This window comes from Uloborus diversus, chromosome 7 (assembly GCF_026930045.1).
Source record: "Uloborus diversus isolate 005 chromosome 7, Udiv.v.3.1, whole genome shotgun sequence".
Taxonomy (NCBI): Eukaryota; Metazoa; Arthropoda; class Arachnida; order Araneae; family Uloboridae; genus Uloborus; species Uloborus diversus.
In genome coordinates, this window is record NC_072737.1 from 116,140,852 (window position 1) to 116,159,381 (window position 18,530).

The window sequence follows — 18,530 nt, forward strand, 5'->3', positions numbered from 1 at the left end:
AATTATAGCCTATGTCACTCAGTAAGAAAGCACCTTTCGTGTAGTGAAGGAATTTTTCTAATAGGTGCAGTGGTTCCAGAGATTACCTCAAACATATGAACACACAAAAATCTGCCCTCTCTCTTTATAATATTAGTATAGATCTCAGTAGTTCCTTTATTTAGTAACATTATTTTAATTGCTCCTTCATGCCATGTAAAATTAACTAAAAAATGTGGTTTTCTGAATTTATAAAATTTTGTATCTTTGCTCTTTCTATGCATTTTAGAAAGCATATAAACTATTTTTGGCATATAAACTATATTCTCAATTGGTTTAGGTTTGACACCTTGTTAAAGTTTTTTTGATTTTATAGTTTTCATGATCAACTAATTTTCCAAATTCAGTACTCTTTAATTAGTCATTTGGTCAAAAGCTGTGATGTTTACAGAAATATCTTTTTTCCACAGAAATAAATAGCAACAGTCCAGTTAAAAAAACTCCTATATGAAACAATTTTGATTTTTGGCACCCAGTTTGTGGAAAATGTCGCGTTTTTTTTTGTGTACAATACTTGAAGAACTTGCAGAACAATTTTCGTTAAATGATTTTACATTGTAGAACATGGTAAAGTATTCTGCTTTGGGGTGTACACATATTTTTTGTAAAATTGTATTTTTTATTTTTAGAAATATTTGCAATCATGTTACGTTGCAGTTATTTCTTTGTTGAATGGAGAGCATATTGATGTTCAGTGCTTACCTTCTACTACTGGTAGGCAACTCTATCAGTTAATCGCTGATCATTTGAAGCTGCAAGAACGATACCTGTTTGGATTGGCATATGAAGAAGGTAGAATATAATTTATAACTTACTATCATTGTTTTCAGCGGAAAAACTAGTATATTTTTTAAAAAAATATCCTGTTTTAAATTTTTTCGGTTCAGAATATTTTTTTTTCTATGTTTATACTTTTAGTGCTTGATATATTACTAGCATTACAGTTAGTTATATTTTTACTTTTGATGTATGATGCAGGGCTAGGATGTTGATGACCTAAAAATTCTTTAAAAAATACCTGAATTTTTTCTGAATAATGTTCGAAAGGAAAGAAAACTACAAAACAGGAATTGTCATTAAATCATTTGATAGTTATTTGATTAATTTCGCCTGTTTCCCAGGAATCAATTTCTGAATTTTCAGCTCCTATTTTGACATGGTGATTAATCTTTTTTTAAATAAATATTTGTAACCTTGAACAAAACGACCGGCCACATGTGTCAACTTCACGAACCATAGTTTAGGCACCACTGCAATAAACTTTTAGTTGGAGTGTTTTGAATTACATTAAGAAATATTTTATGTGCTTTCTTGAAATATATACTGTAAGTGTTCTTTCTTTTTCAGGATTTAAACTAAGTTTCTGACTTTCATTATTTCTATATTGCAAATCAGAAAAAAAATGATAACCTTTCATGAACTTTTCATCAATGTGCATATAATGATGCTCATAGTAAGATAAAACTATAAAGTATCTGCACACACAACTCAAAACTATCTGCAAGTATTTAAAAAAATATACAGAGGGTAGGCAAAATTTACAGTAATGCAATGCTTATTGTGTTTTTAATCATATTTCCATGAAAGCAAGAGATTAATTTCATTAATTTATCTACAGATTTTCAAGATAACCATTGTTTAATATTGATATTAATTTAAAAATGTTGAGCAAAGTACATATTTTCAGCAAAATGTATCTGCACAGCTGTAAATGTATCCGCGCTCTGCGTGCATGTGTGCGTCCTCATTATTTAGCTATGATGATACTGATGAAAGGAAAAGTTCTGAAAAAAATTACTTTGAAGCTTGATTTAAAAAAAAAACCTGCTTGGAGATTTCAGAGGGGAAAAAAAATGAATGATTGTTCATTAAGTACTTGATAAACAGATTTTCATCATAAAACCTTTCAGGAAAAGAAAAATGTTTTTACAATTCAACTGAAATTGTAAGAGTTTAATTATATGTTCTCATAATAAACATTGATTAAAACTAATGATTTAAATCACATTTTATAACAAAACCCAGACCCTTTAATTAGTGAATAGTTATTTATTTTAGTGGAGCTAAATACATTTTGAGTTGCATTGATTTCAATGAGTGGAGTTTCAAAGAACAATACATATGTTAAGGATTAATGAACTGCACTTATCACAAGATTCCTGCATGTCATGATGTATGATTTTAAATAGGTGGGATTCCAGTATTATTGATGTTGAAAAAAATCAGTACTCATAACTATTCGATTAATTAGTTTGGATTGTGTGGCACTTTTCACGAGACCTTACTGGGAGTCCAGTAAAAATGCCCTTACTTTCCAAGAAATCTAAAGATTTTCATACGTTTCAAGTTCCTAGGGAATTTTTACTTCTTTCCCAAAAATTTCCATGGGAGAAAAAACTTAATAAAATTATTCAAAAAATCACTTCTCAAGAATAACCTTTTGAGAAAATTTTAGCAGTGTTTTGCTGTAAAATGGTTTGTTTTGATTTCAAAACATGCAAGATACTCAATACCTTGATTGTAACTGAACCATTGACCATCTTGTGCTCTTATATTATCTTAAACAGGCGAAGTTAACCGATGATATACTAATAACTTCTGGTTCCAAAAACCACTAAAATGCGTATTTTGCTGGTCTGCTGGACATTTTGTAGTCACGGACCAGTGGGCCACTGTTAATTTCAAGCCCTGCAATGAGGTTTTTGTGTAAGTAAAAAGTTTTCAAAAGATCCAGCTCCCCAAAAGTGTAAGGTTTGCAAGTAATCTTAGCTTTGAAAAATTTAAATTTGTGACTAATGTCCGAATAATGTTTCGCTATTGACGTACTTGTAACTAGTCCTTTGCAGTACCTCACATATCTTCTATTCTATTAAACAGGTTCAAATTTATATTTTCTAATATCTGTACGACCAATTATTTTTAAATAACACTTTTGCAATGTTTTCCATTCCTCTGTTAGGCACTGACCAAGTGGGCGACTGTCCACTAAACTGGTCTGCCTATTTTAACCTAAATTACCTTTTGTCAGAATAATATTAGTTTGAAATATATAGCATAGTTATAAAAGTTTTTAAAAGTGTCTAAACTTGGTTCGTTTTAATATATTTAGGTGGAGAACATGTCTTTTTAGAGAGGAAACAGCACATATCTGAAACATTGCGCTCTTCTGCAACAAGCACTTCTGTTGTTTCTCCAACTGTGATTAAATTAAACCTCAGAGTGAAGTTTTTTGTTGAAGATACACATTTACTAAGGTGATATTGAAAGTAAATTTGAACTATTGAATTCAGTTTTATATTTTCTAGAGATTGATGTTTTAAAAATGCTATGAAATTTTACTGTTAAACTCATTTTATCAACATTAAGGATGTAACTTTTTTTTTAAATTAAAAATAGTGAATCAGTCTTATCTACGGTTAATCTGTACTAATAATAAAGTTGAAAGTCTCTCTGTCTGTCAGGATCTCTCTCTCTCTGTCCGGATCTCTCTCTGTCAGGATATCTGTGACGCACATAGCGCCTAGACCGTTCAGCCAATTTCTATGAAATTTGGCACAGAATTAGTTTGTAGCATGGGGGTTAGGGTGGGGCGAAAAATGAAAAGTTTTTTCCGATCAACTAGTAATAGTTGCCAAAAGTTGTCTTATGTGATAGTTAGCTAATGTGCAAAATTTGACGAAAATCGGTTAATATCTTCAGGGAGCGCTGCAATCGCAAAGTTTTAACATTGTTTTTTTCCTATAATATCATGGTTTCAATGTAAAAATCATGCTTTTTTCTAACTTTAATTTCACCTTTTTTAATTCTAAAGGACATGTATGTATTAAGAACATATAGAATAGCTTCCAAAAGAAATTTGGTCACTAAACGTTAGCATTAAAAGAAAGCAATGCATGGTTTTTGTTGTAAAAACTCCGTAATTTGAAGAGACACTGCCGTCGAGCTCTTAGAATCATGTGAAATGCCATTTAAATGCGTCATACAACCTTGAACTCTAACCGAGAAAAGTTCCAGACGCATTTCTACAGCATCGAGTGCACAGCACAGTGTATGTTTATATTTTCAGTGCATTGAAACGCCATCTCTAACACCATAATGAGCGGAAAACATTCGAAGGATTATTGTGCTGGATCGAAAGTAAAAACAAGGAAAATGCTAAAAGATTCCATTTTCGAAACACCAAAAAATTTGTCTGATTCTGTGTTACCTACGTATGAAGATGTATTTAAGTATTATTTATTTCTTGCACACGAAAAGAAACAGTTTAGTTCTTCCAAAGAGCCCACAGTGACTGAGATAGCAGAAGACGTAGCCACGAAGTTAGAAGAGATATGGCATCGTTCCTCTATTCCTATAGTTTCACATAAACGAATCGTTCAAATGATTCGACATTTTCACGGCAAATATAAAAACCTGAAGAAAACTATGAACAAAAAATCTGTTAAAACAAATGCGTTTAACGCAAAGATGCAGTTATTTTCATCCGAAGCTCGAGAAAAACTTTTCGACATCGCTTGTTGTAAATGCCGTTTCAGTGCGTGTAACTGCGACAAGACTCGCAAAGTTCCTTCCAAAGAACAACTTTTTCTTTTTGATCAGCGTGGTGATAGAAAAATGTTTATTGGAAACATTGATATTCAAACCACAAGAAAATTAAAACTGAGTTTTGAACGAAAAAAGAAAGAAGAATCAAGAGCGAAGAGGGAAAGCATAGTTAATACCCGTGAAGAAGGTTCTGAAGAAACTGAAATTGATAAAGAATATTCAATAGAAGGTACGGACGAAAAGGATCCTGAATTTATAGTTATAAATTATAAAGCAAGCACTTCGCAAGCAAGAGTCAGTTTGAACAAATTTTCTAAAACGTGTGACCGATACGGTGTTTCGAATAGATCAGCGGCCGCATTGGCATCATCCATATTAGAAGACGTGGGCTTGAATGAATGAATGAATGAAATGAAAGAGAGGGGGGCTCAGCAGAGCCAAGCACTGCGACCAGAGGTCTATTGTACTAAACCCCAAACAAAAATCTTAAAAAAGACCAGTGGCCGTAGCAAAGAGACGTGGGCTTAATTTCTCCTGAAACATCTTCAAATATAATCGATCCAAGCAAAGTGAAACGAGAGCGTAAAAAAGTGAGAAAAAATCTGCAAGCTCATCACCAAGGGCCAAAATGTGTTGATGTACAAGGTCTGTACTTTGATGGCCGAAAGGATAGTACATTGTTCTTAGAACAATCTGTGTCCGGCAGTTATCATCGAAAAATAATTATTGAAGAACATGTAACACTGGTTATGCTGCCAGATAATAAATACTTAGGACATATTTCGCCAAATCGATCAAACGCAGAAGGAATTGCAAACGGCATACTGGATTTCATTGTCGAAAACAAAATTGATATTACTCAGTTGTGCGCCGTCGGATGTGACGGTACTGCAGTAAATACCGGAAGAAAAAGTGGCGTGATTTTACGCCTGGAAACATTCTTTCACAGACCATTGCAGTGGTTAATATGCCAGCTTCATGGCAACGAATTGCTGCTTCGCCATTTAGTAGAATACTTGGATGGACCAAGTACTAATCCCCGAGGATTCAGCGGTCCTATTGGCAAAATGTTGATAGGCTGCAAATCACTACCGATAGTGAAATATAAAGCCGTTGAGTGCAATATTCAAAACATGTCAACTATCGACCGAGGGGACCTAAGTACTGACCAAAAATATCTACTGGAAATATTTGAAGCCGTTATTAGTGGCAACTGCTCCATACACCTTTCTGAAAGAGTACCTGGTTCCTTGAGTCATTCTAGATGGCTCACGACAGCCAGTCGGATTTTGTGTTTGTACATCGGCACAGAATATCCAACAGCAAACGTAAAAATGCTTGTTTCATTCGTTATTAAAGTTTATACACCTTGCTCAGGGGTCTGTCCAGGACTTTTCACGGGGTCCGTTTTTTGTGAAAAATCAAATAATTTTGTGAAAAATCAAATAATTCTGCAATTTTTTTTTTTTGTAAAAAATGAAATTTCAGTTTTGAGGTGGCGCAAACTGCATCATTGACACTTAAAGTTGAGTGTTTTCCCTCTTTTCTATCGAGAATATCATTCTTGAGTGTTTTTCAAGTATTCTGGGCGGAGGCGGCATCGCTCTGTGGGGGGATGGACACCCCTCAAGTATCAATATTTATTTACTATTCTATATTATGTTAAATTTTCTAGCAATGTTATATGTAAAGTATTTAAAATAATTGTAACAAAGAAATTCAGGCAGGGATTCAGCATTTAACTTTTTGACCCAAGACATTGTTAAAGAGCACATAATTTCGTTTAAAACTTATAAACTCCATGATTTTTACAAACAAAAAAAAAATTTTATTTGTTGACCTCTTAATAAAGCGTACTAACCATTGAAAATTCGAAAAATCAGATTCCCATAGCGGATGCAAAGAGATCGCAATCCTCAAAGTGAAGGCGTGAGAGATCCGTTTTTGTTCATCAGAATTTTGTGAAGGGTTCGTTTTGGTTGATCGGGAATTTGTGAAAGGTCCGTTTTGGTTAATCACACTTTTGTGAAGAGTCCGTTAACGGACCCAAATTTCCTCTGGCCAGACCCCTGTTGCTGGTTTCTAATTAAGTGCAACTCAGCATGCAAGGATGGTGCACGAAACTTGTGGCACGTTATTCATCTGTCGCGTTATTTGCCAGACGACCTGTTACATGTCATCGATCCAGTCATTCAGCGGAACGCCTTTTTTGCACATCCTGAAAACATCTTGCTGGCGATGTTAAATGATGATCAAAGGCATGTACGGCAGTTAGCTGCTCGTCGGATTTTGAGAGTACGAGACACTAATTCTGTGAACAATAATGATATCCATACTTTTACCATCCCTGAGCTTAACTTTTCTTCTTCCGACTATGTCGACTTGATCAATTGGCAGTGTGAAGAAGTGCTTATAACAAAACCTCCTATAACAAATATACTAACTGAGGACGAGCTACATGACTTAGTGAAAACCGGAGATGTTCCTCATTTTCTTCAAAACATGTGCAAATTTCCTTGTCATACTCAATCTGTGGAGCGCTGCGTAAAGTTGGTGACGGATGCATCTCTGGCCGTAAGTGGAATAGAAGCCAGGGATGGTTTCATTCGTGCACGTTTAGAGGCTCGAAAGGAACTGCCTTTCTTTGAAAGTAAAAAAGACTATTTTCGTAAAAGCTCTAACTGTGACACATAAATTTGTATCACGTATGAAGTGTAAATTTTTACAGATTTTTAAAATTGTTTATTATTGTTTCAATAGTGCTGTTTAATTTTATTTGTCTAATATATTTGCATTTTCATAATTTTTGTGTCACATTTTGTAAAATTCATCAGTTTTTACTTAGTATTGTCCTAAAAGTCACTATTTTTTACTTTTTTGTTTCTTTTTAAGATGCTGGAAATATAAATAAATAACATAAAAGAACTTTTATGGGTTATTTCATATGCTTTCAGTGCATAAATAAATCTTATGAGTAAAAAAATGCAATGATATAAGTTAACAGCATTATTTTTCGTATTTTAACCATGAAATCCGGGAAAAAATCTATAATAAAACTTTGTGACCACAGCGCCCCCTGAAGATATTATCCGATCTTCATCAAATTTTGCACTTTTGCTAACTATCACCAAAGACAACTTTTGGCAACTATTACTAGTTGATCGGAAAAACGTTTTATTTTTCCCCCACCCCTAATGGGGGTGTGCACCTCGAAGCGATTTTTCGAAAATTCGATTTGGTTCTTTTTCTATTCCAATTTCAAGAACAAAAATATCACAAGATGGACGAGTAAATTACGAAATTATCATATCGTGGAACCAATTAGCACAAGCCAATTAGCGAGATACGAAATTATCGTAACGTAGAACCGTAACATGGGTGCAAGCCAATTGGCAAGAAAATTCACCATACATTATTTGTAAATATACAGGCGAACCAAAAGACCTTTTAATTTTTCTCTTACGGGCAAAGCCGTGCGGGTACCAGTGGTGTTAGAATAAATTTGTTTGCATAATGAACAAAGATATATTCATGTACAGTGAAACCGCTCTAAGCGGCCACCCCTCTGTTTCGTGAAAATGTGGTCGCTCAGAGGGGGTGGCTGCTCTTGAGAGTTTTCATTATTGAAAGTGAACTGTACTACTAATGATATATTTCAATCCTTTTTATTATTTGTTAAAGAAAATTTTATGAAGAAAAGAAAATGTTTCATTATATGATTTCTCCTTTTTAGAAAAAAATGATATAACTTGTATTCATGTACAAATTTACAGAAACTACTTTTTCTTTTCAAATTGATTTTTAACTTGTTAAAGCCAATCCGGATTCGAGTCATCAGCTGTAGTTTTTGAATTACCGATAATTTCAAATTTTTCTCCACAATTTGCTGTTGAAAACTTTTCTTTTGTCTATTCCAACTAATATTGAAAGCTTCATTGTCTAATTCCGAAATTCTGCCAAAAAGTTTTTTTTTTCTTTCTTTGCTATCATCAATCAATGAGTCAAAATTTAAATTTTCCCAAAAATCTAAAAATTGTTTCCCTTCTGGTGGAAAAAATATCAGTCCCTCATTAATTACTAAAGTATCTAATTGGCGAGGAGTTAGTTTACGCTTACACGTGTCCCAAAGTGCCAATCCCTCCCGCCTTTCCACCACACACACCAAACCAGGCACAACAAAAAGATCAAGAGACTTCCTAGTAGTTCGCTTTTAACAAAATCATTCAGGTCAAAAAAATAAATAAATAAAAAAAGGGGAAAGAGTAGTAGCCTGTCTATTTCGAAGCCAAGACTGATGACTCAGGGTTCGTACGCTCCTTCAAAACTCCTCCAATACTCCTTCATTTGGGAAATTTTTTCAAAGGGCTTTTCAAACTCCTTCTTTTTGGTTTGAACTCCTTCAAAACTCCTTCTTTCTTAGTTAAGGACTACATAGTCTTCCTCTATGACAGTAACTTGAAATACTTTGATCGACGACTTAACTTCATCACGATGGTGAAGGTATGTAAGGGCGATTTTAATGTGGTAATTTTGTATATATATTTTTTTCAAAGATGTGATTCACAAATTGATCATAGAAGTTATAAAAGTTGAAGGGACAATATTATTAGTTAACCAAGACATTTCATAAATGAAGTAAACCAAGCTTGGCTATTTTTAAAAGTATTATGATTATTGCTTTTCCATCCACTCCACTCTCAGCTGCAAAAGTCAGTTTGTCTAATTATTATTTTAATATTTAAAAATACATAAGCAGATGTACTATAAGTGATTGTGTTAAAGAAACAATTATTTAGCAAATCACAGTTATGATATATAAAATGAGTCATCCACAAGTGATATAATGCCTTGAGGTGGAGACCGGTTCATGAAATTGTGACAAGGGGAAGAGAGAGGATGACAAAAAGTAACATCATCCAGTTATTATAAAAATAAGTTTATAAAAATATGACATGTGACAAGAGGAGTAGTAAGATAAAGTGTGACACTTCATGACAAAGGAAAAGGGGGTCAAACATGTTGAAAAGAAAGTGCGACATCATTTAAGGACAGCCCATTAGTACTCCTTCAAAACACCTCCAAAACTCCTTCATTTTATTTCGGAAATCGAGTACGAACCCTGCAGACTACCCTGGCGCTCAGAGGGGTTTTAGTGGCCGCTCTTAAGGGTTGATTTAACATTATGCGAATAGGCCGAAAATTCCATGCCGTGGGATACTGTCCGCAAACAGGGGTGGCCTCTAAACAATGGTGGCTGCTTCCAGAGGTTTCACTATAAAATATATTAAATACTTAAAAACAATACAAAGTAAAAATTTTTATTATTTTACTGGGATTAGTTTGTTTTAATCGGGCACAAATAGCTATGAGAAACTGATTTTTGTCAGACAGGTAAATGTTAATGGATTAATTCTATACAAGAGAATTAAATGTCCTTGTTTTCGAACAAAAGAATGGTTTAAAACTGATGTTTTAAAAGATTCCATCCATTTTGGTTTTCTATCCCATCATTTCTTTGTTGCAAACAAGATTCCATTGGAAAATCAACTTGCGCTGCAATTTGTCAGCTGTGTGAACTGGACTTCTCCATCTTGGATGCTTCAAAAGCACCTTTGATTGTTATATTGATTAAAATCAAAATAACATTAAAATTGATTCGCAAACTAAAAATTTTAAAAACTAACCAAATTAGCATGAACAAAGTTGATAAACAATTTTCCACTTAGCAAGATGAAAAGGATGAAAGAATACTTTCAAAATGTTAGCAAAAAGAAAAAACATTTTAGAAAAACATTGCTAGAAATGGCACTTTTGTAACTTTTCTAAAATGTCCATTCATGTCACGTATCTAACTTTTTTCCATTGAAAATTTAACTACTAATGAATACTAATGAAGCTCAATTTTAATTAGCTAATAAACGAGGTTTATATCTTTGCCTCAGAACTGCAGTAGAATATCTTACTGTTATTCAGAAGCTTAGATGTCTTACTGTTGCTTTGAGGCGACGATACGCAGGCCGAGGAGTCAGTCACCTTTCTCACCTTTAGTCACTTTTTGAAAATTTGGTTACTTTTAGTCACCTTTTGCAACTTTTGTCACCTTTCTCACCTTTTTTGAAATGCGTCTTAGGAAATTTTTTTTAAATAATTAAATCTTTGAAAAGTATCTGAATGGTAGCTTTAACAGTGAAATTAATTTAAAAAATAGCCTTAAATATGCCCCCCCCCCACCTTGTTGTTGTTTAAGAAAAATAGCTATGCTATCGGGAAATCGGGGAATTTTTTTATCGCTTGCAATTTCACCCTATGAGCAGAACCAGTCTTTCTATCCCGTCTACAGATGGACTTGCTCCTTATTTTCGGGAATGTATGTTAAAAGAAGCATGTTTATCCTATTATACTTTGAGCTTTGATGAAACTACCAATGTCAAAGACAAAAAAGAACTGCAACGAACAACAAAATATTGGTCTGAAAGCCAATGTTGCATCACAACAAGGTATCTCAAAACTTTCTTCTTGGGCAAGGCAGTTGGTGAAATTTCGATTGAGAAGCTATGTGAAGCACTTACCCAGAGTAATTATCCATGAATAAATGTCTCATGCTTTCCTTTGGATGGTCCTTATGTTAATAAAAAGGTTTTTAGGTTGTTTGACGCTATTATCCTTGAGACACGAGAAAAAAGCCTAATAAATATTGGTACTTGCAGTATTCATACAATGCATGATGCGTATGTCAAAGCATTGCAGTATTTAGGTGAAGAAGCATCTGTACTTCTTCTTAGTACTTATAGCTATTTTGATGGTTGACCTTCCCGTTATGAGGACTTCGAAGAAGTGCAAGCTCAACTAAATATACCTCATCACAAGTTCCTGAAACACACAACTACCCATTGTCTTACTCTTGGACCTGTAGCAAACAGACTTACTGGAACAGTGGGATGCTCTTCAGTATTATTTTTTTTAAACATGTGCCTTTGAAAAAGAATTCAGCTATGCAATGCAGGTCATGTAAAGTTGTTGCAAATGTTTTAAAAAGACCTTCTATAAAAGCAGAGCTGCGTTTTATCTTTTCATCTGCTGATTTGTTTATGCAGTTCACGAAACGCTTTCAATGCCAAACGCGTATGATACACAAATTGTACCAAGAAATAGAGACCGTTGTTCAAACTTTTATGGCTCGAGTTATAAAAGCCTCTGTCATAAAGAAAGTTGATTTTTCAAACGTAGACACGGATAAACTGTTTGCAGTTGGTAGCAGACTACCTCTTGAAGATCTCGTTGTTAGTGGATAGGTGACAGATGAACTGTCAAAACTGAAAGAAAATGAAAAGGTTATGTTTTTAAGAGGTGTTAAAAAGTATTGTGTGACTGCATGCAAGTATGTAATAGAAAAAAGTTGCATATCAAACATAGTACAGTAAAAATAGGGGTCGAACCCAAACATCCAAAAAAAAAAAAAAAAAGCTAAACCTGGTGCAAATTGTTTATTACCCTCCCAATAAGAACAGGTAAAAAGTCCCACCCCATTGTGCGTCGGGTTTTGGAATGGGGGGCATCTAAAAATTGCTGTTTTGGGTATTTTTCCAGAATTTTTAGAGTAAATTTAAATTGAGAATATTATGTTATACTAAATTTAAAAGCATCAAATTAAAGGTGTTTGACCCCCAAGAGGGATGACATAACCCACCAATGCTACAGAGCCCCCCTATCCCCGTAAAACGAAGCAGTACCCCCGAACCCTCCCTCCATACATTTCATATGGAAACATAATTTTATGCTAAGTTAAAGTTAGAAATCAAGTGTGTCCATCCTCCAAGAGCGATGGTGTACCTCCTCTCAAAGCTACAGCACTCCCCCCCCCCTCCACCAAATAAAATAAATCATCAACACCACCCCCCTCCGTTTTATTTCAAGTAGAAGTATTATTTCGTGCAAATCTAAAAATGCATTAAATCAGGACTGTCCACCCCATAAGAACAGTAGCTCACCTCCCAAAACGAAATTATGTACTAAAATATTATCCTTCCCCCCACCCCCTCTGATGGTGCACATTTGATTAAATGACCAGAAAAATTACACTGAATTGTTTTTTGCTTTCAAATGATTTCTCCTAAGCTTGTAACAAAAAGTCTTCGTTATCAAAATGTTTTTTTGGAATCTAGATCCTCAGCAAAATCGTTATTGTTGCAGCTATATCTAACACAGGTTGTGTATATAATTGAGCACTTCAGTCCACTTTCAGACTTTTCAAACATTCACTATATCCAATGAACCCCTCAAAGCAAGCACAAGATTTGAGATGCAGAAAGTCTTCTAAATCAGAAGGCTTGACTGTTGCAATAGGACGCAGATTATATTTCTGTGGTGCTTTCTTTGCACCCATCAAAAATGACACTAGCTTTCCCATACTTACAAGTGACCACTGTAAGTATTCCACTGCATTGCTGGCATATTTCCTTGAAGCTTACAGATCATTACCAAAAATATGATCAAGCAGGTATCTTCCATCTATTACATATGAGGCAGTGAGAAGCAAAGGGATGTAAGTGGCAAAATTAAAAATTTGTAGATAACCAGTACAAATGGTTGGTGAACCTCTGCTCTACCTTGGGGCAAGAGATGGTACTAGTAGACCTGGTAGTTGCTTCTATACAGCATGATTTAGAAAAGAAAATCAATGAAAGTCTACCTAGAATCTTATCTTTAAACGCGTTTTATTCAAAACTTCAGAATGTCCACTTACATCCCTTTGCTTCTCACTACCTCCTATATGACACCAGCTGTTCGTTCTGTGATGGTGGATGAACCTTTTGCTTCAGACAGGATTTCTTTCCTTCTGAAACCAGATTCATCGAATACTGATGGAGAATCAGCGCATAACTCGTAACCAGAAGTTTTTAGCAATTTGTTATTCCATCTTTACTGTTCATACCATTTGGTGTAAAAGATGGTTTGGGCTTACACATCTTTACCGATAGTAACTACTCTCGTAACAGATGTGTTCATACCATTTGGTGTAAAAGATGGTTTGGGCTTACACATCTTTACAGATAGTAACTACTCTCGTAACAGATGCTAAAGACATAACTGCTTACCTTCTTTACAAAGAAATGCTACACAATTGTTTGCCTTTCAATATCCTTTGATGTTACTACCCGAATGTTAAAGGTCTCATCGCAACTCACCTTATCAACAGCGAGCAATACCACTACCAAGTTGAGAGGGAAGAAACTTCTGGGGGCTTTAGAAACGGATTGTGATTTCCAAACTGAAAGACAAAAAGGTGTAAATATTTAGTATTCTATTGCTGTATTGCTCATTGCTCCCATCAAGACTTGTTCTATCGTTGAATCGCTACAGGTTCTAGACCAGCTGAATTTGTCACTGTGTTACATCGTTGGATAGCTGATGTTTTAGCTGATGTTTGATGTGATCAAATTTTTTTTATCGCATAATGTACTCAAAAGTTTCAGATAGTGTTGCAAGTATATGTCCGCATATTTAGCATAATTCACATAACCATCTGCGTAAAAGAGAAGGTAGCTTGGTGTTTGCAAATGAGAACCCCAACCGACTTAGAGGATGCAAAATTGTAGCATTGCCCGTCCCTCTATTGGCAATTTCGGTTTGTCCCCCTTTACGGTGATGGCAAAAGATGGTAGAAAAGTTGAAGTAAGTTAATCAAGAAGAAGTAGGGAAACTTTGGTCAATTTGGACTTTTTTTACGCTGCACAGGAATTTTGTTTTCCAGCGCTCTAAACAGTTTAATAACTCCAGTCACAAATAATTTGGTTACTGAGCTTGCTTAGATATTTTAGAATTACCATTCTGACATTACCATATTATTGTGCGGCATTTTGTACTTCGGAAAAGTTTAAATCAGAGAAATTTTTTCGTGAACTTCACTGCAATAGTTGATTTTAGAATGTAAATTCACGGTCCCCCCTCCCCAAAAGCGATGGCGCACCCCTTAAGTGTGACGGAGTACCCATCCAGAATTAAAGCCCTCAAAAAAGGAAGAAATACCCCTTGAAAAAACTGCCTTAAAAATTCCAAAAGCTGCTCCATGGACCCCCCCCCCCATCTCCCCCGTCTGTGCACCCCTGTTTATTAGAATTTTTTTTTTGAGAGTTTATTATTTTATTATTATAGAGTGGTTTCTGCGAGGTTTGAGAATTTTTTTTAAGTAATAGAAATTATTTTTATTTAAATAGAGGATTATTTCGCCCCCCCCTTCCCCCCAAAACCCGACGCGCAAAGTGCTGGGACTTTTTACCCCTTCTTGCTGGAAGGGTAAGAAGTAATTTGCAACAAGTTTCACCTTTTTTTTTTTGGATGTTTGGGTTTGGCCATTTTTTGGCCTAATATTTTACTGTGCTAACAGGTTACTGAAAAGTTTCAAATTTTTGGATCCAAAAGAGAAAAGTAAATCTAGAAGCTGTAAGGATTTGATAAAGATTACCAAAATCATGCCTTTTAATGATCCACTCGATAGGTTGCAAGATGAATGGAAACTTTTGCAGCTGGAAAAAGATGATGAAGCATCCAAAAACAAAACCATTGATATCTACTGGCAGCAGCACATTTCAAAAAAGGACTCAACTTCCAATGTTCTAAAGTATCCCAATGTTTCTAAGGTGATAAAAGCTTCATTTGCATTATCACATGGTATTGCTGTCATTGAAAGACCATTTTCCATTTCAAAGCATCTTTTTGGTGAAAATAAGACAGCAAGGACTGAAAGATTTTTAAACAGCATACTTATAGTTAAAGACGCTGTAAAAGAATATCCTCATTTGCTTTCTTTACCAATTGGTCCAGAAATGATTAAATGTGCACAACAAGCACACGCAAATTACACAACATACATGGAGGAATGTAAAAGGAAAAAGGATTTGGAATTGAAACAGAAGCGAAAAGAAGAGCAAAAAAGAAAGGATTGTAAAGAAGAAACTAAGAAAATGGAAAAAAAAATTAAAACATCTATTGAAAGTGAAACTGTAGAAATCTTTACAAAAAGCATATAGGCTATTTTGGTAAAAGTCAGTAAAAAGAGATAATCCTTTTCTGTTTTTTGAGTTCTTAACAAATTGCTTTTGGTCACCTTTTAGTTACTTTTTTGTCACCTTTTAGTCACCTTTGCTTTCAAATTTGTCACCTTTCTCACTTTTTTCAAAGGCCATCAGCAGTCCTCGGCCTGCGATACGTCAAACGCTAGTTTTACTAGGGGAAAATGCAATTTAATTATAGAATTAGGTCTTAAAAATAAAGTATTTTTGTTGTGTTTTTATATTTCTTTCTTTCTTTCTTTTATTTGATACTTTTTTAATTTCTGGTTTATTTTCATTTTGTAATAGTTTAAAATTTGAACTTTTTAGGACACATACTTTAAGACACATGTTTTACCTTCAGCTGCGAAAGGATTTCCTCGATGACGATTTTTATTGTGAAACGAAATCGGCATTACTGTTGGGAGCTTTAGCTTTGCAAGCTGAGTTTGGAGAATATAATTCAAAGTTGTTTGGAAAAGAATATTTTCTTCTTGAACATTACTTACCCTACATTTGCATCAAACATCTAAAAAGAAGTGAAGCCAAAGAAACCCTCATGAAAAATCACGTTGCTCTGCAAAAAATGCCAAAAGATGTAGCCGAATTGAAGTTTATACAGGTATGTCAGATTTGTAAAGCAATCAAAGAAAAAGTATCTAAACAAAATGTTTCCTTTACTCTTACTATAAAATTAATTGTCTTAAGCCTTTTTTCCTCAATGTTTTTGTTTTTCATACTTAGTTGTACAGTAGAAGACCGTTATAACGCCGACCTTTATAACGCAATTCTCTATAAACGCACTACTTTTCAGAAGTAAACAATTGGTTTTGAAGTTAAAAAACTTCCTCTGTTTTGTCTTGCAAACATAAAAATTGCTAGGCCAATTAAATTTTGAGATAGTTTATCATCTTTCCATCTTAATTCAAAGCTTTTAAATGAAAATTTGTTCTCACAGTAAACAGAAAGTACTAGATGGCTCTTGAAGATGCAGCTGTTATGTACGCCATTAAGCCAGCAGAACTGCAGGATAATTCACTTTCTTTCGATGGTGAAACATATTTATTTGTGAATGACTAACTGTAACATTGGTGCTTTCATACTCATTGCAAATAAAACTCATTCTGAAGTGCTAATATATAGACACAGTCTGAATATTAGTTTCAAAATTTGTGAAATGATCTATATAATGCAAAAACCTGTATAACGCAAAAGCTCTGGACCCAAAGTGTGCGTTATAACGGTCTTCTACTGTATTTCAAAACTATGTGTTATGCAATTCTTTGACAGCTTTTACTATTCCATTCATGTCTTCTTATCTCCAAATAAAACATATTCTGCCTTTTGGTGAGCTTTGATATAAACCCTTTTGCTGTCCTCTACTGTCTATTCAAATTTTTCCCTTAGGATCAATTTTTTTTTTTTTTTTTTTGCTGCTTGTAGTGCTGTTTTCTCTGTACAGCTCTCACTTTCCTCCGTTCATTAAGGATGAATATTAAGTGAATTATTAACAAACAAAATATGACTATTTTGAAAAATATACACAAATTGTACTTACTTTTTTCTTAAACAGATAACTCTATTTCTTTACTTATTTTTCTGCTGTATGATAAATTTAAAGACATTGAGCAATGCATAGTCCTACATCACATTATTTACAACAGTATCACGTTTCTTTGTGAAGAAGACATAATTTTCTGTTTGCCAATACGTTAGAGTTTTTTTCGCTGAATTTACAATTTCATCTCATTCTGCGAGGTGGCCAATGCTTAACATAGACCCTCTATTTGTATGCATATATATAAGGAAATATCAGAGCATGTAATGCTACATAATTGTCTTTTCAGAACAGTGTTTTAATTTGTTTTAATTCAATTTATTATTTTAGGGCATGATGAAAACTCCTGAATATGGATGTCATTTCCATCGTGTTTTGCTGGTAAAAACTTTTATCTTTATGTTATATATTCTCTCTTTAAAATCTTCATTACTATTTTGTATGTTTACTCTAGTACTTAACTGTGAGCTTTATGTTATTCTTTCTGAGATTATGTTATCTTTCAATACATTAAATTCTTTAAAGTTTTTGATTAGTTTTCATTGTGTAAATGATTAAAAACTGTGTGTAACCTTTGTTTTATTACACATAACTTTTTCTTCTGCATTAGGACAAAAGAAACCTCTCCTCCATGATTTGGTTAGGAGTCAAATCAGTTGGTATCAATGTTTACAACAGTTGCAGCAGAAGAAGCATTTGTCAAAGCTATCCATGGGAAAATATAAGAAGAATTTCATTCTCCAAGAAATATTTTTGCATTGTTCCTAAAACTGAAAACTATTTAGGAAGACACGTGATCTACAGATTTTATACTTCTGTTACTCAAAGGTTGTTACATTTTCAATAAAAGCTCTTAGTACTAATTAACTTTGAATTAATGTGTGCTAACCAAGGACGAATCTAGAAAGTATTCAAGGAGAGGGCGATTGATTTCAGACCCTTACCCTTTTACAAATTTGCAAACCTCGGCCCCCTTTCCACCCCAACACCATGAAAGATAGTCTCATTTCTTTCTAGGAGACTTCCATTTCTAAAACATTGTGGAGGAGTGTACCCCATCTCTTACCTTAATGCCATGATAGGTGTCCTATAATTTTTTTTTCCTTTGGATTTCATGTTTCAAAACTTTCTGGGTAGAGCCCCTGAACCCTATTTAATATCATCTAACATCGTCTAAAATTGTATTTTTGGAGCTTTAAAAAGCTTCCTGTACAAAGTTCCGATTTTTACCGCTAGTTAAGATACATGCTACAATTTCGTTTTCAAGACAGCAAGAGCCCTCTATCTTGAGAGCTTGCTTTTTCGTAAAACTATTAAAGATTATCTAAAATTGTTTTTAG

At 34.1% G+C, this 18,530-nt stretch overlaps 1 protein-coding gene across 1 annotated transcript in view; it reads left to right on the forward strand.

The window, feature by feature from the left end:
- LOC129226853 (tyrosine-protein phosphatase non-receptor type 13-like) overlaps positions 1-18,037 on the forward strand; it is a 72,870-nt gene extending 54,833 nt beyond the window's left edge. The window contains exons 12-16 of the mRNA XM_054861483.1: positions 669-831; positions 3,149-3,293; positions 15,963-16,254; positions 17,521-17,571; positions 17,801-18,037. Coding sequence (XP_054717458.1) covers positions 669-831; positions 3,149-3,293; positions 15,963-16,254; positions 17,521-17,571; positions 17,801-18,037 — 888 coding nt within the window. The remainder of the gene's footprint in view (positions 1-668; positions 832-3,148; positions 3,294-15,962; positions 16,255-17,520; positions 17,572-17,800) is intronic.
- The last annotated feature ends 493 nt before the right edge of the window (positions 18,038-18,530 follow it).